This window comes from Pseudoliparis swirei, chromosome 23 (assembly GCF_029220125.1).
Source record: "Pseudoliparis swirei isolate HS2019 ecotype Mariana Trench chromosome 23, NWPU_hadal_v1, whole genome shotgun sequence".
NCBI lineage: Eukaryota > Metazoa > Chordata > Actinopteri > Perciformes > Liparidae > Pseudoliparis > Pseudoliparis swirei.
The window spans coordinates 1,710,713-1,732,673 of NC_079410.1; the positions used below are offsets into that span (position 1 = coordinate 1,710,713).

Genomic DNA, 21,961 nt, shown 5'->3' on the forward strand with positions numbered 1-21,961 from the left:
TCTCCTCTCTCCTCTCCTCTCTCCTTATGGACGTTTAGGAGACACTGAGCTCCTCTCCTCTCCTCTCTCCTTATGGACGTTTAGGAGACACTGAGCTCCTCTCTCCTCTCCTTATGGACGCTTAGGATACACTGAGCTCCTCTCTCTCTCCTTATGGGCGCTTGGGATACACTGAGCTCCTCTCTCTCCTCTCTCCTTATGGTCGTTTAGGATACACTGGGCTCCTCTCTCCTCTCCCTTATGGCCGTTTAGGATACACTGAGCTCCTCTCTCCTCTCCTCTCTCCTTATGGACGCTTAGGATACACTGGGCTCCTCTCTCCTCTCCTCTCTCCTTATGGACGTTTAGGAGACACTGAGCTCCTCTCCTTATGGACGCTTAGGATACACTGAGCTCCTCTCTCCTCTCTCCTTATGGACGCTTAGGATACACTGAGCTCCTCTCTCCTCTCCTCTCTCCTTATGGACTTTTAGGATACACTGAGCTCCTCTCCCCTCTCCTCTCTCCTCTCTCCTTATGGACGCTTAGGATACACTGAGCTCCTCCTGAACATTTAAAGTGGGCGTGACAGAAAACGTGAGAGGAACTTCTTACCTGCAGGTTCCTGGATGTGATGCAGGAGGAAGAGGAGGCAGAAGAAGAGCTCGTTCCCGGCACACATCACAAACAGCACCGGCTACAGGACACACACACCAAGTCAGACACCACGTGTAAGTGCGTGTGTGCGTGTGTGTGTGTGTCTCACCTTGGAGGTGTAGTAGATTCGGAGGATCGGGTTGCCCGAGAGGTCGATGCTCTTGTGGCTGGTTGATCCCGTTATTGTTGAGCTGAGGAAATAAACAGAAGAAGAGAGAAAGAAATCCTCCTCAGTCCAAATATGGTCACTTTCTGTCCACCAGTCACTTCCTGTCCAGCGGTTACAAACAAAGACAAGATGGCGACGGACAAACTGCCGAACTAAAGGCTTCAAAATGTCCGTGAACGAGAAACTACGTCCACTTTGTATAAACCCCTTTCCTCACATATACATATATAAAAATATATTTGTAAAAATATATATTAAATAAATAAATATTTATTTTGTATTAAAAAAATTATATATATAAATATTTATAAAAAAATATATATATAAAAATAGATATGTAAAAATATATATAAAATAAATATATATATTAATTTTTTCTTAAAAGAAGAATATATATATATAAATATGTATATATTAAAAAACTAGGGCTGTCAGCGTTAACGCGTTAATCTATGCGATTAATTTGGCCGCGTTAACGCACTAAAATATTTTAACGCAACTTTGTTTACTTCCGGTGTCGTTGAAGTTTTTACACTCCTCTGACGTAAACAGTGTCAAACCGTACTGCCGCGGTTTGACACTGTTTACGTTTTTAAAACAATTATTTCTCCGCGAAAATAAGGAGCAGAAATCAGTTTAACTCGTGGTTGAATCAGTTGGGTTTCCTCCTGCTCCTCCTTCCTCCCGTCTCCCCCTCTGATACACAGAGGAACGGAGGGGCGACGTGTCGGGGGACGCGGCGCGGAGAGAACGCGACACACGAAACCTTCACCGTGATTGGTCAATCCGTTTGTCTGTCAACATTTTGCGAAAAAAAACAACCAATGAACACTCAGTAAATCACAAAGGACCTCCCACCTCACAGGTAAAGCTCATCAGCAGCAGTGTTGCCAGGTCCGCGGTTTTCCCGCGGAATTGGGCTACTTTTGAAGTGTTGCCGCGGGTTTAATTTTTTGTCCGCTGGTTCGGGTAGACCTATTTTGCATGCAAATTACATGAATATCTTTAAATAAAAATCCATATTTAAAATGAAATAATTTATTTATACCCAATTCCTACCAAACTGACTCCAGATCAGCATGTACACGCCGACACATCCGCGCGCACAGATGAGTACACTCTCACTAGCATCCCCCCCGTCGACAACGCTCGCAGTGGGTCACTTTCCTATCTCAGAGGGGCATCATGAAGGAGTTATGGGCATATTTTGAGTTCTGATATTGGGCTGGTTTTTGGGGTGGTTTTATTGGCCATTGGGCTTGTTTTGTCACACAGACCTGGCAACCCTGATTAGCAGCCTGTCAGTCAGAGAAGACAGAGAACACAGCGCGAGGACAATGTGCCTCATTATATAGAGAGCTGAGATTGTTCTGGAATGTTTTATGTATAACACGTGGGGGTGTGTCACATGCAAACGCCTTTAAAAGGTGAATTTAAATTTTTTTGTAAAATGTATAAAATGCCCCCAGCCTCCAGAGGGTTAACGTGACATATGTGAATGTCAGTCAGTTACCAAGGCCACTGGTTCTGCTGCTCAGTGGTAAAGATGACAGGACCAATGGGGTCTCAATATACTTCTTTTTTTTTACTAATCTGGATGTTTCACTGAAGAAACAATTTATCATCCACGATATTAAATACCTCGCTGGCACTTTAGAGGTAGGAGCCTCTTTGAAAACACAGCTCTGTGTGAAGTTTTGTCTTTAAAAAGAAGAAAAAAAACCTTTTAATCACGATTAATTAATTTCAAAATGTGCGATTAATTATTTAATTTTTTAAAATCAATTGACAGCCCTAAAAAAAACATATAACAAATATTTTTTATTTTATTTATTAAAAATATATATATATTAAAAAACATATATATATACATTTAAAATATATCTATATTTTTGTGTGTCTTTTAGCCTTTTTCATCGAGCTAGAAATGTCGTTCTTTACTGCTGTAAAAGTACTAACAGCACAGTGTAGAAATACCCCTGGAGACGTGGAGTGGGCGTGTCCTACCTGTGCAGGTGCAGCCAGTGGCTGGCGATGTCCACACACATGCTGAGCTGGAACAGGAAGCTGTACGACGGGTAGACCAGCGACAGGTTGACCAGCAGGCACATGGTGGCACAGCGGTCCGTCAGCATGTCCATCATGGCCCCGAACCGCGTGGCTGAGACGGCACACACAGGAAGTTAGAGCAGGTCACAGGAAGTGAGCAGGAGTCACAGGAAGTGGCGTGGTGACGTACACTGGTTGAGTGCCCGCGCGGCGTGGCCGTCGAAGGCGTCCAGCAGGGCGCTGAGCAGGTAGCAGAACACGCCGGTCCACGGGCAGCAGGGCATCAGGGCGAAGGCCAGCAGCGCCAACGCAATGCGCCCGTAGCCTCCAGGTACAAGTACAACAAGTACCTCATTTAATACCTGAGGGACATGCAGTACCTTCACTGTGGACTGGACTACCCCCATTACTGATGAGGGATGGATGGATGGATAGACATAAAGATAGACAGATATATAGAAGTCTAGATACATAATGTTTGATTTTTTCGTCTCCAACAGAAGACCAACAACAGCCTCGCGCTCCTCGACAGGTCACGTGTCCCGGTGTTTATCTCCCTTTTAAGAAAGTTTAAATGTGGCGAGCTGACGTCACGCGTGTGGAGACGACGGATAACCTACCGATCAAATTGGGAACGAAGAAGAAGATGTTTTCCTCCGCCATCTTGGATTATGGGTCGTTTATCCTCCTGTCGTCACGTGACTTCGTGTTTTAACGAGTTACAAAGAGAAACTCTCCCACAGACAGTTGGATCTGTTTCTTTCCCCTTTTTTTTTTAAGCGAAGACCCGCACAGACGATTATGTCAAACTTCCGTTTCCGGAAAGCTTCAACGAGAACTTCCGCTGTGATTTCAAAATAAATGCGTCACGTTTGACTAATACATTATTGTGGAATTATTTACACCTAACTACTCAAAACGTAACATTTAACAACTTTAACAATGTTCCGCTGGTTATTTTTGTTTGTTGACATTGCACAAAGTAGTTGTGATGTTTTTGGACCATAAAAGGTCAATTAAATGAGTTTCACCAATAATAACTTGCAGTGTAGCATTATTACTTTGACTGAACCTCAGTGTGGTATATTTGTACAGTGGGGTCTTAGTATTTGTATTAAAGCCAAGGATCTGAATACTTTTTCCACTACTGCTTTTGTTGGCATTCATTCACTTTGGGCTTTTATTTTGAAAGACAGAGTCTCTATTTCCGGTCTGATGTCGGCTCCTTGAGGCTGGACGGTGACGTCACAGCGTGCAGACTGCAGCGCGCGCCTCTCCTTAAATAACAGCCTCCAGATAATACTCTTAATAATTAGCTCCTACCGTCCTTTCCTCACCACTTGACCTCTAAGGAAAATGTCACGAGGTCAAGAGAAGATGTGACGGAGAATCCACGAGGAGTTCAGAGCTCCACCGAGCTACGTCATTAAGATGCGACGGCGGTGCCAAGAAACAGACGGATCATTAGTTTATTTACACTTTACTATATTTATGAATCATTTTATATTTATTTGTTGCTGCCGTAAAGTGCTCACTGGTTATTATTTATTTACTTGTAACAATAATAATGAGAGGACCAAAACAATAAACTCATCAATCTTTTTGAATATTATTATCTACATATTTCCCTGAATAATCCAAATAAAACCAAATATATTAAAATAAAACACATGAGAAGACAAACATACACATTAAAACATGGTGTTTACAGCCCCTCTCCTCTCCTTCTCTCATCTCTCTCCTCTCCTTCTCTCATCTCTCTTCTCTACTCTTCCTCTCCTCTCTCCTCTCCCCCTCTCTTCCCAGCTCCTCTCTCCTCTCCTCTCACCCTCTCTTCCCTCCTCTCCTCTCCCCTCTCCCCTCCCCCGCTCTCCTTCTCTCCTCCCCTCTCACTCTTTCTTCTCCCCTCCCCTCTCACTCCGTCTTCTCTCTCTTCTTCTCTCGCTCCGCGGCGTCCATGGCGGCCATGTTCTGGGAGGCGGTGACCAGGTGGACCAGGCTGATGCCGGTCTTCAGGAGGCAGAGCAGCCCACAGAGGCCCTGCAGCCAGTAGAGCCACGCTGAGTACACAGAGTACACAGGTCAACAGAGTACACAGAGTACACAGAGTACACAGGTCAACAGAGTACACAGATTACACAGATCAACAGAGTACACAGGTCAACAGAGTACACAGAGTACACAGAGTACACAGGTCAACAGAGTACACAGGTCAACAGAGTACACAGGTCAACAGAGTACACAGAGTACACAGGTCAACAGAGTACACAGGTCAACAGAGTACACAGAGGCTCTGCAGCCAGTAGAGCCACGCTGAGTACACAGAGTACACAATGTAATAAAGTATTAGTAGACGTGTCACAGTACTCCTGTTGTTACCTGCAGGTTCCTGGATGTGATGGAGGAGGAAGAGGAGGCAGAAGAAGAGCTCGTTCCCCAACCACAAGACAGAGAGCACCGGCTACAGCACACACACACACACACACACACACACCAAATCAGACACTGTGTGTGTGTGTGTGTGTGTGTGTGGTCCTTACCTCGGTGTAGTAGATTCGGAGGATAGTGTTTCCAGTAGGGTCGATGCTCTTGTGGCTGGTTGATCCCATTATGGTTGAGCTGAAGATAAGACATAAATAAAAGAATTAATAGATGTATTTATGTGTTAAAGCTGCATTCTCTCTCCTGACCACCAGGAGGCTCCTCTGGTTGTATAGAAGTATATGCTTCATGTATTAAAGCTGCATTCTCTCTCCTGACCACCAGGGGGCGACTCTTCTGGTTGTATAGAAGTATATGCTTCATGTGTTAGAACTGCATTCTCTCTCCTGACCACCAGGGGGCTCCTCTGGTTGTATAGAAGTCTATGCTTCATGTGTTGAAGCTGCCTCCCCAGACGTGGAGTGGGCGTGTCCTACCTGTGCAGGTGCAGCCAGTGGCTGGCGATGTCCACACACATGCTGAGCTGGAACAGGAAGCTGTACGACGGGTAGACCAGCGACAGGTTGACCAGCAGGCACATGGTGGCACAGCGGTCCGTCAGCATGTCCATCATGGCCCCGAACCGCGTGGCTGAGACGGCACACACACTTATTTACATTTGTAAACATGGAAACTGATCTTGTTTCAGGACAATATTACATTTGGAAAAGAATATACATTAAATACTTTTTTTAACCCCCAGAAAAAATAATTGTGAAACCTTTTTTCTATATCCCCAAACATGTATGTAATAAAACATTGATCCTTCCCACTGTATATATGTTACTATATATACTAGAGATGCACCGATCAGGTTTTTGGTGCCGATCACCGATCACTGAAATCAGTATCTGCCGATCCGATAATACCGATCACCGATCACGGTGTCGATTGAAGCATTCTATTTATTGTGTAGCATTATAGCTATGAGGACTATGAGGAAATACATATATAAAGCAACTCAAACATTAAAGAAATTACCGATTTCTTTAAACATTTCGGACTTTTACTTTGAAAAATATCCTAATTGATACATTAAAATTGATTGATTGCTATTGTAGGGGATTTCAGATATGTATGGAACACATCTGCATTATTTATTTCCTGGAACTCTTGGGGAAATCTATTTACAGGACTTTTCTTAACATACAAAAGTCTGATTTATTTTTATAAACTCTTCCTTGGTCCAGTAAAAATGTTTTAATGTTAGCATAATTTAAGCTAAATCTCAGAAACGATCTATAAAGATATAAAATCAGTTCATTGTTTACTTTTATATGTTAGTGTATGATTTGTCGATATCTTATTTTGAAAAACGGATGTTTCACGTGGTTCTTTCCGCTAACTTTGCAAAACCGGATGTTGTCACTTAAATCCTTCCGCTAACTTTATCAAAACCCTCGCACGCTCCCGATCGAATGCGTTTACCGTGAGCATCAGTCTATAGGGGCAGACATGTGAGAGTCGGCTGAGTTGACCGCAGTGATTCAACTCGGGGGACGGGGACGCCGCTCGGTGGTGAGGATCCCCTCTGACCTCTCACTCTGCGGCCCTCGCCGGGCGCATTGTCTCCGTTGCGGTGCGTTGCGATTGAAACGTCTCTGATAGTTTTTCTCGCAGATGTTACGTCATCTGATCGGCCGTTTTGAGAACGCCGATCAAAACCGATAATGGGAATATCGGCCGATATGGATCGGCGCCTCCCTAATATATACTGTATTTACACAGGTACATGTATATATCTGGTAATATGGATGATTGAGGACCAATAACTATCAGGTATCATTGAGGATCAATAACTCGATGAGTACCCTGGTGGAGGATCAATAACTCGATGAGTACCCTGGTGAAGGATCAATAACTCGATGAGTACCCTGGTGGAGGATCAATAACTCGATGAGTACCCTGGTGGAGGATCAATAACTCGATCAGTACCCTGGTGGAGGATCAATAACTCGATCAGTACCCTGGTGGAGGATCAATAACTCGATGAGTACCCTGGTGGAGGATCAATAACTCGATCAGTACCCTGGTGGAGGATCAATAACTCGATGAGTACCCTGGTGGAGGATCAATAACTCGATCAGTACCCTGGTGGAGGGCGCGGGCAGCGCGGCCGTCCAGCTCGTCCAATAGGAAGCTGAGCAGGTAGAACAACATGGCGGTCAGCGGGAGGCGGGGCATCAGGGAGAAGGCCAGCAGCGCCAACACGATGCGCACGTAGCCTAAAGGTACAAGTACAACAAGTACTACAAGTACTACTACACCTCAGAGGTACATGGAGGATATGTTGTATACTTCCCCCTGGGTCTCGTCTCAGGGGAAGTACACCAAGTATATTGTGTATACTTCCCCCTGGGTCTTGTCGAGGGGGAAGTACACCAAGTATATTGTGTATACTTATGTTGTATACTTCCTCCTGGGTCTTGTCTAGGGGGGAAGTACACCACTTATATTGTGTAAATGTAACGGAGTTAGAAATACATTCTGTTATTTCTTGTTTTCAATGTGTTGTATTTTATTTTTGTTTGTTGTTCAACAATATTGTTGAGTGTTTGTGAATTTTATTTTAATGAGCCATTTTTATTTAATTTAGCGGTATTTTTACAATTCTGTTACCTGCGGAAATTGCTTTCCATCTATTGCACTTCCTGTTCCTGAGTCCGTCTCTCCCTCACAATGGTCTGGTATTGCTGACGGTGAGTCGAGTGGAAAATTGTCGCACTGTTTTGGCTCTGTTCTTTAATGAAAAGTGACCAGTTATGTTACACGTTAACGGTCGCTGATACGATCACGGTGTCCAGCTGTTGTGTGATTTGAACGGTCAAAGTAAACGTTTTGTGACGGTCTCATTGAGCCACTTTGGCGCCGTTTGTCTGGCCACATCCGGTCGCCCGACGTCTGTTTTCCCTGTATAAATGTTGTTTTGTTTGTATAGGAAGTGCAAAGACGGACCAGAAGGCAATAAGTGTGTTTCATTGTCTTCTGCAGGTATGTGTTTCCCTTTTGTTCAAGGTTGGAATTTTCGTTGGTTCTGTTTAAATTACTTTAGCTCATGCAGTTATTTGTTTTGTCCATTGGGGGTCGCTATTTTCCCCTTGTATGTTACATGTTTTTGATAAATTGTTATTTGTGTTGAGTGTGGTCCTGTCTCCCACACAATGGTTTGGTATTGCTGACGGAAGTGCAAAGACGGACCAGAAGGCAATAAGTGTGTTTCATTGTCTTCTGCAGCATAAATAAATGCTGGGAAAATCCACCATCTGAGTCAAGTTCTTCTATGCCCGTTTCACATCCGTTACACTGGTGCCGTGACCTTTGGATCTTCAGACCAGCTTGATGCTCGTCGCCGTGGATGTTGTGCTGACGTCCTGATCCGTCTTTGAAGACCGTTGTGGTCATATCAGGTTTTTAAGAGATTGTGGAATAGGGCATAGTGTTTCAAATTGTTTGATCTCAGTGTGTCGATGACTTTTGATTATTGATATATACAAAAAAAAAATTCTGCATATTCATTGCATTTCTACTACATTTTGGTTCTAAATACACAACGCAAGTACATTTATTGGTTATAAAAACGATCGCTATAGCAACAATGGATGAGTTTGCTAGCCCTAAGTTGCCAAAGGGGAGGGGTGCTTGGCTCAGTCATATTTCTGACAGTAGGAATGTGGGATACTCTAAACTAACACCGGATAATTGTGATACAGGGCTAGGTCAGAGCCCAGATTGTACTCCTGTTGGTGGGTTAATGAGGGGTCCTCTTACGTCTACTCCTGACAGTGATGTCGATGCCATAAACCATCTCACAGACATGGTAGGGAAGTTAGGTGTTCAAATTGGTGAGTCTATTGTAGAGAAATTAATATCAGCTGGTGTTGTAAACATGAACAGTGATACCCAGACTACTACCACCCAGACAACACAATGTACTGTTGACCAACATGAACGCCCTCCACATGTGACAGTCCATGTGAACTCTGATAAAGGACTTCAGACATTCAGAGGTGACAATACTGACAGATACCCAGTCCAGGACTGGATTGACATGACCAAAACACATCTCCGAAAACGAGAGATTCCTCTGTGTGACCAAGCAGAAGAAGTTATGAGCCATTTGATGGGCAAGGCCAGAGATGTTGTGAAGATTGCCTTGCGTAGTGACCCTGCGCTTAATGTCAAACAAGAACCTGAACTGATATATAATGTTCTCCTCCACTACTTCAGTGTCACTCCCTCATGTCTTCCTCTGAGACTTCTATGCTACCTTGCCTGAGCATAGAAAACCCAGTCGACTACTGGATAAGACTGAACAAAGCTGCCGACCTCGCTCTCGTAGGCTTACACAGACAAGGGAAGCGGACGGAGAACATGAATGATGAAGTGGCGCTTATGTTTGTCAAGCACTGCCCTGACCCAGAATTGGCTTGCACTCTGAAGTTTAAACCACTTCACGAATGGACCTCGCGTGATGTTCAGCTGAGGATTGATGAATATCAACGTGAGTTGAGGTCTAGTGGCGGTGCCGTGGGTACTGCACATCTAAAGAGCTACATCACTGCAGTGGCTTCTGACCAGCCCAGTAAGCCATCGACTGGCCAATCAGTGCAGTGCCTTACTCAGAGTCCCTCACCTTCCCATCTCCAAACCCAGCATCATGTGTGTCATCCCCTTTGCCCTTCTCCAGCATCTGCCCCAGTTCCAGGTGAACTCTGTCATGCTCCGAGTCGTCCCTCTGTGCCAGTCGTGGCACAAAATCTCCAACAGTCAGAGGAGAGACTTCTCACCCGTATGGTCGACATGTTCCAGGAGATGATGGAGAAAATGCAGTCAGTGACACTGTGCATCCAACTCGAGGTGGGCGATTCCAGCGTCCCTCCCATGAAAAGCGTTCCAGAGAGGCAGTTTGTAAGGTCTGCAATGACTCAAGCCACACCACCATCTCACATTGTATGGCCGAGAGACTTTGTTTTGGCTGCCATGCCGACCACACCAAACTGAACTGCCCTGCCAAAGACTCAACCCGACACCAGGCGGAGGAAACTAGCCGACTTGTATTCGGAGGGAGGCAGTACAGGTCGCACAACAAACTCCCAAACAGACGACATGTCTGATGCTGAGACTGTGTACACGTCTGCGAGAGACTCGTGTGATAAATCTGAGGTGGTTGTTTATCAGAATATTCACAGAGTTGGCAGCAGTGACAGTCTTTTCTACACACCTGTGGTAATGGGTGGGACTATTACAATAGGTGGCATGTTGGACAGTGGCTCCATGGCATGTAGCATTAGTGAAACAGCTGAGATGAAACTGAGAGATGCTGGAGTGATAACTGACCAAGAACAAATTGATGTCAATGTAGTCCTTGTTGGATGTGGTGGACTTCGTGTTAGGCCCAAGTGTGCTTTTGGTGTGGAGATGGAAGTTTATGGTTCTAAGATGTTTGTTCCAACACTTGTTGTCCCTGGACAGCATGATGAGTTGATTATAGGGACCAATGTTATAAAACACGTCTTGCGCCAGTCTAAACTCTGCAAGTCCTATTGGAAGACTGTAAATGGCCCTTGCCCAGACAAAGACTCAGACACTGAAAGTTTTCTGTCCATGCTCTCAGGTCTGAGCCCATGGAAAGGTGGAGATGTTCCTGACAAGGTCGGTACAGTCAGATGTAACTCAGCCACCTGCCTCGAGCCTGGCCGTGAATATCTCATCTGGGGAAAACTACCCAAGAACACTGTTATCTCCCCAGGTAGCACCGTCATGACAGAGCCCACTTCATCCCGCTCAGCTCCCAGGGGTGTTCTGGTCGCAAAGATTGTGACGACACTTTGGGGAGACAGGCAGGTTCCGCTGAAGCTCATCAATACATCTGACAGACCTGTGCTCTTGAGGCGAAATGCAAAGTTGGCTGATGTCTATACGTGTGCAGCGCTTGAGGACATGGATGTTGCTGAACAGACAGAGGTTCCCCTTGCTGGCTGCACCCAATCAGCCGTGCCTCCTGCTGCTAACGCAGACTCTTCCAAAGAAATGCTTGGCTCTATTGGGCTTAGTACTGTTGACGTTGAGTCGTGTGAAGTGTCTGTGGACAGTAAGAAGAGGATGGCTGACCTTGTGATGCAGTATGAGGACATCTTTTCACGCCACCATCTTGATTGTGGAGAGGCAAAAGACTTCGTTCATCGTATACATCTGTCGGATAACAGGCCATTCAGACTCCCATACAGGAGAGTGCCCCCTGGCCAGTACCAAAAGCTGCGTCAGGTACTGAGCGAGATGGAGGAAAAAGAGATCATCAGAAAGTCAACCAGTGAATACGCTTCACCATTGGTGCTTGTGTGGAAGAAAAACGGAGATCTCCGCATCTGTACGGATTTTCGATGGTTGAATAAAAGGACACTGAAGGATGCTCATCCTCTTCCCCACCAGGCAGATTGTTTGGCAGCGCTAGGGGGGACTGCCTTTTCAGCACAATGGATCTGACCTCCGGGTTTTACAATATGCCACTCCACGAGGATGACAGGAAATACTCTGCCTTCACCACTCCCATGGGCCTGTATGAGTACAACCGTCTGCCGAGGGCCTCTGTAACAGTCCCGGGAGTTTTATGCGCATGATGACAAGCATTTTTGGTGATCAAAACTATTTGAGTCTCTTATGCTACTTGGATGACTTGCTGGTGTTTGCACCTGATGAGGAGACTGCCTTGCTGCGCCTGGAGACGGTGTTTAAGAGGCTGCGTAGACACAACTTGAAGTTAGCCCCCAAAAGTGCTTCTTCCTCAGGAGGTCTGTAAAGTTTCTTGGCCATATTGTTGATGAGAGTGGTGTTTCAACAGACCCCAGCAAGGTTGAGAGCATCACCAACATGACAAGCACTGATCTCATGGAGCCTGATGGCGTGACTCCGTCCCAGCGCATACGGTCCTTCTTGGGGATGGTAAACTACTATCAACACTTCATGCCCGGTTACTCTGCAATGGCCAAGCCGCTGTTTGACCTATTGAAAGGTGCGAAGAGAAAAGGTAAACAACACAAAACAAACTGTCGAGCAGGAAGCTGTATGCGACTGATTGGACACCGGAGCAGGGACAGGCTTTTGAAAGTCTGAAAGCTTCACTGGTCCACTGTGTTGTCTTGGCTCACCCCGATTTCTACCGTCCCTTCATGCTGTCAACTGATGCGTCCCTGGATGGTCTAGGTGCGGTTCTGTCTCAAATTCAGGAGGGTGACGCACGAGCCAGGCCCATTGCTTTTGCCGGCAAGTCGTTATCTCGGTCCCAAAAGAACTATCCAGCTCATCGGTTGGAGTTTCTAGCCTTAAAATGGTCAGTCTGCGAAAAGTTCAGTCACTGGCTGAAAGACCACAAATTCACTGTCTGGACCGATAACAACCCGTTGACTCACATTCTGACAAAGCCAAAGCTAGATTGTTGTGAGCAACGCTGGGTGGCCAAGTTGGCAAGTTACGACTTTGACATCAAGTATGTTCCGGGCCCACAGAACATCGTAGCTGATGCCCTGAGCCGTGTGCCGTTTGTCAAAGCGAGTGTTGGCCACAGGCTGCTCGCTGAGCCCTATGCTGGTCTCCTTGCCGAAGTCAAGGATATGTCAAGTTCTCAGTCCAAAATGCCTTCGCTCATCCAGTCGTGACAGGGAGCCCTCCACTCGGAGTAACGATGCCCATGCCCAGTCTGCATCCAGTCCGCTGCGCATGCACAGTCAGTCTGTGGCGAAGGAGGACGTGTCCGCTGTACTACAGTCACACATTGAGTGGGATGTTGGTCCGAGCCCGTGCTGTTGAGGTGTTGCAGCACTTGCCTCAGTTGGTTCCGCCTGGACTAGACGCCTTGCCTGCTTACACCGTGAAAGACCTCTGTGATAAGCAGTCGGAGGATAGAACCCTCTCTCGTGTGCTGTCCTATGTCGAGAGACATCGGAGGCCTTCTAGGAGAAAGATTCAATGAGTCTGTCTTGGTCATGAGGTACCTGAAACACTGGGATAGGCTGACCGTGAAGGATGGTGTGTTGTACAGGATTTCAAGGGATCAGAAGACCAAAGCAAAGCGGTTCCAATACGTTGTCCCTGATTCACTGAAGACTGAGGTTCTGCAGGGGATTCACGATAAAGCCGGACATCAAGCTCAGTCCAGGAGCCTCAGCTTGGCGAGACAAAGTTTATTGTGGCCAAACCTCGACAGGGATGTAAGAGACTATGTTCGTCATTGTCAGCGATGCGTCGTAAGCAAGACAGTCGAGCCTGAAGGACGAGCCCCCCTGGAAAGCATAAAGACAACCCAACCACTGGAGTTGGTCTGCATTGACTTTTGGTCGGCTGAGGACTCCAGAAACAGATCTGTCGATGTTTTGGTGATAACTGATCATTTCACGAGGATGGCTCAAGCGTTTCCATGTAAAGACCAAACGGCTAAGCAGGTGGCTAGGGTTCTATGGGACCGGTACTTCTGTGTCTTTGGATTCCCGGAAAGGATCCATAGTGATCAAGGTGCTAACTTTGAGAGTCTGCTGATTAGTGAGCTTCTCAGGGTCTCGGGTGTCAAGAAATCGCACACAACCCCCTATCACCCAATGGGGAATGGGAGTGTGGAACGTTTCAATCGGACCCTGGGTGGCATGATTCGAGCGCTGCCTTCTGAAGAGAAGGCTGACTGGCCTCGTCGCTTACAGACTCTGACGTTCATGTATAACTGCACGGAACATGAGACGACAGGTTATCCTCCCTTCTACCTCATGTTTGGCCGGATCCCCCGCCTGCCTGTTGATGTCCTCTTTCGTACTGTTCTTCATGACTCTGCCGTGATGAGCTATGAGAAGTATGTGGCGAGTCTCGCTGACGACCTGAAAGAAGCAATGAATATTGCTCAGGTCCATGCTACAAAAGAGCAGAATCGACATGCTCAGTTGTACAACAGGAGAGTAAAGGGACCCAATATCAAGATCGGTGACAGGGTGCTCCTGGCCAACAGAAAGGAAAGAGGTAAGAAGAAGCTTGCTGACAGGTGGGACTCAACCGTCTACACTGTGGTGGACGTAAAGACGGAGACACACACATACAGAATCCATGACACAGTCACTGGACGGGAGAAGGTGATCCACAGGAACTTGCTGATGCAGGTTAATTTCCTTCCTGTAGGGGACACATGTGAAATGTCTGACCTGGCTTCATCCCTGCTAGTTACAGGATCCTCAGCTTCAGGAGATGATGGTGGTGAGGCAGAAGAGGTGCCTGGGAGAAGGAGTGAGCCTCGCAGTGTGGCTAGTGAAAGCTTTGACACTGAAAGTGACAGAGAACCTCCTGTAACTGTGGAAGATGGACAGGGCATCTTGACTGATGCGGTGCCTGTGGATTCGGAGAGGAGAACCATTGCATGGATTACTCAGTTGTCTGTGCCAAGTCTAGCTGAGGCGGAAACTGCTGACATGACGAGTGTTACTTCTGACCTCCAGAATACAGCTATCTCACGTGAGGACCACACAACTGATCAGTCTGTGACTGGTGATTCTTACCCTTTGACTGCTGCAGATGTCTCAGCAGATGTGAGACAGTCAGACTTTGATCTGGACACCACGACACAGACGGACAACACATCTGACACTTTGCACACTGTGGTTGAGGTCTCACCCGCACACTCTGGTCGTTTTAATGCACAGGTCAGGTCAAGATTTGGTCGCATAATTAATCCTGTGAACAGGCTTATACAGACCATGTCCAGGCAGGATGTTGTCCAGGAGTAGCTCAATGTTGGGGCTGTTTGCAATTCCAGATTTTTACTTTTTGAAATCATAAGCCGGTAGCTTATGCCCTTATGGGTCTGGAAAGTGTTAGTACAATGTCCCACTGTTCTGTTTCCCTTATGTCATGGGCCAGTATTGCACTGCACTTTGTGTGTGGGTCTTGTGGGGTGTACAAGGCACCCCGTTGCCAGTTGTTGGGTTGAGAGGCAAGCACTGCTCTCGTACCACTTCATCCTTATGGGATACATTTTATGTTGGTTTTCTTGATGTTGGCCCTTTGTAAGTCGTCAACCTGAAATGTTTTCTTTGGCGTGCACTCTGTAGTCAGTGCTCATGTTTGATAAAATTCAGTGGGGGTGAATGTAACGGAGTTAGAAATACATTCTGTTATTTCTTGTTTTCAATGTGTTGTATTTTATTTTTGTTTGTTGTTCAACAATATTGTTGAGTGTTTGTGAATTTTATTTTAATGAGCCATTTTTATTTAATTTAGCGGTATTTTTACAATTCTGTTACCTGCGGAAATTGCTTTCCATCTATTGCACTTCCTGTTCCTGAGTCCGTCTCTCCCTCACAATGGTCTGGTATTGCTGACGGTGAGTCGAGTGGAAAATTGTCGCACTGTTTTGGCTCTGTTCTTTAATGAAAAGTGACCAGTTATGTTACACACGTTAACGGTCGCTGATACGATCACGGTGTCCAGCTGTTGTGTGATTTGAACGGTCAAAGTAAACGTTTTGTGACGGTCTCATTGAGCCACTTTGGCGCCGTTTGTCTGGCCACATCCGGTCGCCCCGACGTCTGTTTTCCCTGTATAAATGTTGTTTTGTTAGTATAGGAAGTGCAAAGACGGACCAGAAGGCAATAAGTGTGTTTCATTATCTTCTGCAGGTATGTGTTTCCCTTTTGTTCAAGGTTGGAATTTTCGTTGGTTCTGTTTAAATTACTTTAGCTCATGCAGTTATTTGTTTTGTCCATTGGGGGTCGCTGTTTTCCCCTTGTATGTTACATGTTTTTGATAAATTGTTATTTGTGTTGAGTGTGGTCCTGTCTCCCACACAATGGTCTGGTATTGCTGACGGAAGTGCAAAGACGGACCAGAAGGCAATAAGTGTGTTTCATTGTCTTCTGCAGCATAAATAAATGCTGGGAAAATCCACCATCGGAGTCAAGTTCTTCTATGCCCGTTTCACATCCGTTACATATACTTCCCCCTGGGTTTTGTCGAGGGGGAAGTACACCAAGTATATTGTGTATACTTATTGTGTATACTTCCTCCTGGGTCTTGTCGAGGGGGAAGTACACCAAGTATATTGTGTATACTTATGTTGTATACTTCCTCCTGGGTCTTGTCTAGGGGGGAAGTACACCACTTATATTGTGTATACTTCCCCCTGGGTTTTGTCGAGGGGGAAGTACACCAAGTATATTGTGTATACTTATGTTGTATACTTCCTCCTGGGTCTTGTCTAGGGGGGAAGTACACCAAGTTTATTGTGTATACTCCCACCTGGGTCTTGTCGAGGGGGAAGTACACCAAGTATATTGTGTATACTTATGTTGTATACTTCCTCCTGGGTGTTGTCTAGGGGGGAAGTACACCACTTATATTGTGTATACTTCCTCCTGGGTCTTGTCTAGATGGGAAGTACACCAAGTTTATTGTGTATACTTCCCCCTGGGTCTTGTCTAGGGGGAAGTACACCAAGTATATTGTGTATACTTATTGTGTATACTTCCCCCTGGGTCTTGTCTCAGGGGAAGTACACCAAGTATATTATTGTGTATTTCCTATACTTCTTGTCTCAGGGGAAGTACACCAAGTATATTGTGTATACTTATTGTGTATACTTCCCCCTGGGTTTTGTCTAGATGGGAAGTACACCAAGTTTATTGTGTATACTTCCCCCTGGGTCCAGTGGCGGCTGGTGATTTTGTTGTTGTTGGGGCGGGGGGGCAGTTGGGCGACGCGGTTTAAATATCACTCAACAATGAGAAAGATGTTTTGAGTAGAATATAGTAGAACACAAATCTTTATTTAAAGAACACAGCGTGCTCAACACGGTCCAACAACAACTAAACACACTGTGAATTTAGAGGCTCAGAGCAGCTTTAAGGAACATGGGGGGGCGGGGCTTCAGACACATGGGGGGCGGGGCTTCAGAGTCAGAGATCACACACATGGGGACAAGAGTCAGAGATCACATGTTACAGGAAGAGGTTCAGAGTAGAGTCAGAGAGATCACATGTTACATGGGGACAGAGTAGAGTCAAAGAGATCACATGTTACATGGGGACAGAGTAGAGTCAGAGATCACATGTTACATGGGGACAGAGTAGAGTCAGAGATCACATGTTACATGGGGACAGAGTAGAGTCAGAGATCACATGTTACATGGGGACAGAGTAGAGTCAGAGAGATCACATGTTACATGGGGACAGAGTAGAGTCAGAGATCACATGTTACATGGGGACAGATGAGTCAGAGATCACATGTTACATGGAGGACACTGGAGAGTCAGAGAGATCACATGTTACATGGGGACAGAGTAGAGTCAGAGATCACATGTTACATGGGGACAGAGTAGAGTCAGAGATCACATGTTACATGGGGACAGAGTAGAGTCAGAGAGATCACATGTTACATGGGGACAGAGTAGAGTCAGAGATCACATGTTACATGGGGACAGAGTAGAGTCAGAGATCACATGTTACATGGGGACAGAGTAGAGCCAGAGATCACATGTTACATGGAGGACAGAGTAGAGTCAGAGAGATCACATGTTACATGGGGACAGAGTAGAGTCAGAGAGATCACATGTTACATGGGGACAGAGAAGAGTCAGAGATCACATGTTACATGGGGACAGAGTAGAGTCAGAGATCACATGTTACATGGGGACAGAGTAGAGTCAGAGAGATCACATGTTACATGGGGACAGAGTAGTCAGAGATCACATGTTACATGGGGACAGAGTAGAGTCAGAGATCACATGTTACATGGGGACAGAGTGAGTCAGAGAGATCACATGTTACATGGGGACAGAGACAGAGTAAGTCAAGAGATCACATGTTACATGGGGACAGAGTAGAGTCAGAGAGATCACATGTTACATGGGGACAGAGTAGAGTCAAAGATCACATGTTACATGGGGACAGAGTAGAGTCAGAGATCACATGTTACATGGGGACAGAGTAGAGTCAGAGATCACATGTTACATGAGGACAGAGTAGAGTCAGAGATCACATGTTACATGGGGGACAGAGTAGAGTCAGAGATCACATGTTACATGGGGACAGAGTAGAGTCAGAGAGATCACATGTTACATGGGGACAGAGTAGAGTCAGAGAGATCACATGTTACATGGGGACAGAGTAGTCAGAGATCACATGTTACATGGGGACAGAGTAGAGTCAGAGATCACATGTTACATGGGGACAGAGTAGAGTCAGAGATCACATGTTACATGGGGACAGAGTAGAGTCAGAGAGATCACATGTTACATGGGGACAGAGTAGAGTCAGAGAGATCACATGTTACATGGGGACAGAGTAGAGTCAGAGATCACATGTTACATGGGGACAGAGTAGAGTCAGAGAGATCACATGTTACATGGGGACAGAGTAGAGTCAGAGATCACATGTTACATGGGGACAGAGTAGAGTCAGAGAGATCACATGTTACATGGGGACAGAGTAGAGAGAGATCACATGTTACATGGGGACAGAGTAGAGTCAGAGATCACATGTTACATGGGGACAGAGTAGAGTCAGAGATCACATGTTACATGGGGACAGAGTAGAGTCAAGAGATCACATGTTACATGGGGACAGAGTAGAGTCAGAGAGATCACATGTTACATGGGGACAGAGTAGAGTCAGAGATCACATGTTACATGGGGGACAGAGTAGAGTCAGAGAGATCACATGTTACATGGGGACAGAGTAGAGAGAGATCACATGTTACATGGGGACAGAGTAGAGTCAGAGATCACATGTTACATGGGGACAGAGTAGAGTCAGAGATCACATGTTACATGGGGACAGAGTAGAGTCAGAGATCACATGTTACATGGGGACAGAGTAGAGTCAGAGATCACATGTTACATGGGGACAGAGTAGAGTCAGAGAGATCACATGTTACATGGGGACAGAGTAGAGTCAGAGATCACATGTTACATGGGGACAGAGTAGAGTCAGAGATCACATGTTACATGGGGACAGAGTAGAGTCAGAGATCACATGTTACATGGGGACAGAGTAGAGTCAGAGAGATCACATGTTACATGGGGACAGAGTAGAGTCAGAGAGATCACATGTTACATGGGGGACAGAGTAGAGTCAGAGAGATCACATGTTACATGGGGACAGAGTAGAGTCAGAGATCACATGTTACATGGGGGACAGAGTAGAGTCAGAGATCACATGTTACATGGGGACAGAGTAGAGTCAGAGATCACATGTTACATGGGGACAGAGTAGTCAGAGAGATCACATGTTACATGGGGACAGAGTAGAGTCAGAGATCACATGTTACATGGGGACAGAGTAGAGTCAGAGAGATCACATGTTACATGGGGGACAGAGTAGAGTCAGAGAGATCACATGTTACATGGGGACAGAGTAGAGTCAGAGATCACATGTTACATGGGGACAGAGTAGAGTCAGAGAGATCACATGTTACATGGGGACAGAGTAGAGTCAGAGAGATCACATGTTACATGGGGACAGAGTAGAGTCAGAGATCACATGTTACATGGGGGACAGAGTAGAGTCAGAGATCACATGTTACATGGGGGACAGAGTAGAGTCAGAGAGATCACATGTTACATGGGGACAGAGTAGAGTCAGAGAGATCACATGTTACATGGGGACAGAGTAGAGTCAGAGATCACATGTTACATGGGGACAGAGTAGAGTCAGAGATCACATGTTACATGGGGACAGAGTAGAGTCAGAGATCACATGTTACATGGGGACAGAGTAGAGTCAGAGATCACATGTTACATGGGGACAGAGTAGAGTCAGAGATCACATGTTACATGGGGACAGAGTAGAGTCAGAGATCACATGTTACATGGGGACAGAGTAGAGTCAGAGAGATCACATGTTACATGGGGACAGAGTAGAGTCAGAGATCACATGTTACATGGGGACAGAGTAGAGTCAGAGATCACATGTTACATGGGGACAGAGTAGAGTCAGAGATCACATGTTACATGGGGACAGAGTAGAGTCAGAGATCACATGTTACATGGGGACAGAGTAGAGTCAGAGATCACATGTTACATGGGGACAGAGGAGTCAGAGATCACATGTTACATGGGGACAGAGTAGAGTCAGAGATCACATGTTACATGGGGACAGAGTAGAGTCAGAGATCACATGTTACATGGGGACAGAGTAGAGTCAGAGATCACATGTTACATGGGGACAGAGTAGAGTCAGAGATCACATGTTACATGGGGACAGAGTAGAGTCAGAGAGATCACATGTTACATGGGGACAGAGTAGAGTCAGAGAGATCACATGTTACATGGGGACAGAGTAGAGTCAGAGATCACATGTTACATGGGGGACAGAGTAGAGTCAGAGAGATCACATGTTACATGGGGACAGAGTAGAGTCAGAGATCACATGTTACATGGGGACAGAGTAGAGTCAGAGAGATCACATGTTACATGGGGACAGAGTAGAGTCAGAGATCACATGTTACATGGGGACAGAGTAGAGTCAGAGAGATCACATGTTACATGGGGGACAGAGTAGAGTCAGAGATCACATGTTACATGGGGACAGAGTAGAGTCAGAGATCACATGTTACATGGGGACAGAGTAGAGTCAGAGATCACATGTTACATGGGGACAGAGTAGAGTCAGAGATCACATGTTACATGGGGACAGAGTAGAGTCAGAGATCACATGTTACATGGGGGACAGAGTAGAGTCAGAGATCACATGTTACATGGGGACAGAGTAGAGTCAGAGATCACATGTTACATGGGGACAGAGTAGAGTCAGATCACATGTTACATGGGGACAGAGTAGAGTCAGAGATCACATGTTACATGGGGACAGAGTAGAGTCAGAGATCACATGTTCCATGGGGACAGAGTAGAGTCAGATCACATGTTCCATGGGGACAGAGTAGAGTCAGATCACATGTTCCATGGGGACAGAGTAGAGTCAGATCACATGTTCCATGGGGACAGAGTAGAGTCAGATCACATGTTCCATGGGGACAGAGTAGAGTCAGAGATCACATGTTCCATGGGGACAGAGTAGAGTCAGAGATCACATGTTCCATGGGGACAGAGTAGAGTCAGAGATCACATGTTACATGGGGACAGAGTAGAGTCAGATCACATGTTCCATGGGGACAGAGTAGAGTCAGATCACATGTTACATGGGGACAGAGTAGAGTCAGATCACATGTTCCATGGGGACAGAGTAGAGTCAGAGATCACATGTTCCATGGGGACAGAGTAGAGTCAGATCACATGTTCCATGGGGACAGAGTAGAGTCAGATCACATGTTCCATGGGGACAGAGTAGAGTCAGATCACATGTTCCATGGGGACAGAGTAGAGTCAGAGAGATCACATGTTCCATGGGGACAGAGTAGAGTCAGATCACATGTTCCATGGGGACAGAGTAGAGTCAGAGAGATCACATGTTCCATGGGGACAGAGCCTCTCCTGTAGAGTCGCTCCTCTCTCTAAAGTCTCCATAACTCTCTGGTTAAAGTCATCATGTCTGTAACCAGCCTCCATCATTCTGAGGGAATGTGTCTGTTTCACAACTTCTTCCTTGTGTTTCGATGCCAGTTCGGTCTGAGACAGGGTTAGCTTCATGCTGTTAGCGAGTTAGC

The 21,961-nt window shown here is 46.0% G+C and overlaps 2 protein-coding genes and 1 long non-coding RNA gene across 3 annotated transcripts in view; 1 reads left to right on the plus strand and 2 right to left on the minus strand.

The window, feature by feature from the left end:
- The window catches only part of cdipt (CDP-diacylglycerol--inositol 3-phosphatidyltransferase (phosphatidylinositol synthase)), a 6,965-nt gene extending 3,076 nt beyond the window's left edge, over positions 1-3,889 (minus strand). Inside the window, exons 1-5 of the mRNA XM_056407087.1 lie at positions 3,475-3,889; positions 3,045-3,179; positions 2,813-2,966; positions 746-827; positions 595-676 (exon numbers count right to left, since the gene is read on the minus strand). Coding sequence (XP_056263062.1) covers positions 595-676; positions 746-827; positions 2,813-2,966; positions 3,045-3,179; positions 3,475-3,517 — 496 coding nt within the window. The 5' untranslated portion in view covers positions 3,518-3,889. The remainder of the gene's footprint in view (positions 1-594; positions 677-745; positions 828-2,812; positions 2,967-3,044; positions 3,180-3,474) is intronic.
- An 823-nt stretch (positions 3,890-4,712) lies between these two features.
- Positions 4,713-21,961, minus strand: part of LOC130188660 (CDP-diacylglycerol--inositol 3-phosphatidyltransferase-like) — a 32,405-nt gene continuing 15,156 nt past the window's right edge. The window contains exons 3-7 of the mRNA XM_056407075.1: positions 7,426-7,560; positions 5,773-5,926; positions 5,395-5,473; positions 5,234-5,315; positions 4,713-4,914 (exon numbers count right to left, since the gene is read on the minus strand). Coding sequence (XP_056263050.1) covers positions 4,769-4,914; positions 5,234-5,315; positions 5,395-5,473; positions 5,773-5,926; positions 7,426-7,560 — 596 coding nt within the window. The 3' untranslated portion in view covers positions 4,713-4,768. The remainder of the gene's footprint in view (positions 4,915-5,233; positions 5,316-5,394; positions 5,474-5,772; positions 5,927-7,425; positions 7,561-21,961) is intronic.
- Positions 8,280-8,595, plus strand: LOC130188668 (uncharacterized). Its single transcript, XR_008830635.1, has 2 exons — positions 8,280-8,326; positions 8,476-8,595. It is a non-coding gene; the product is annotated as an uncharacterized LOC130188668 (long non-coding RNA).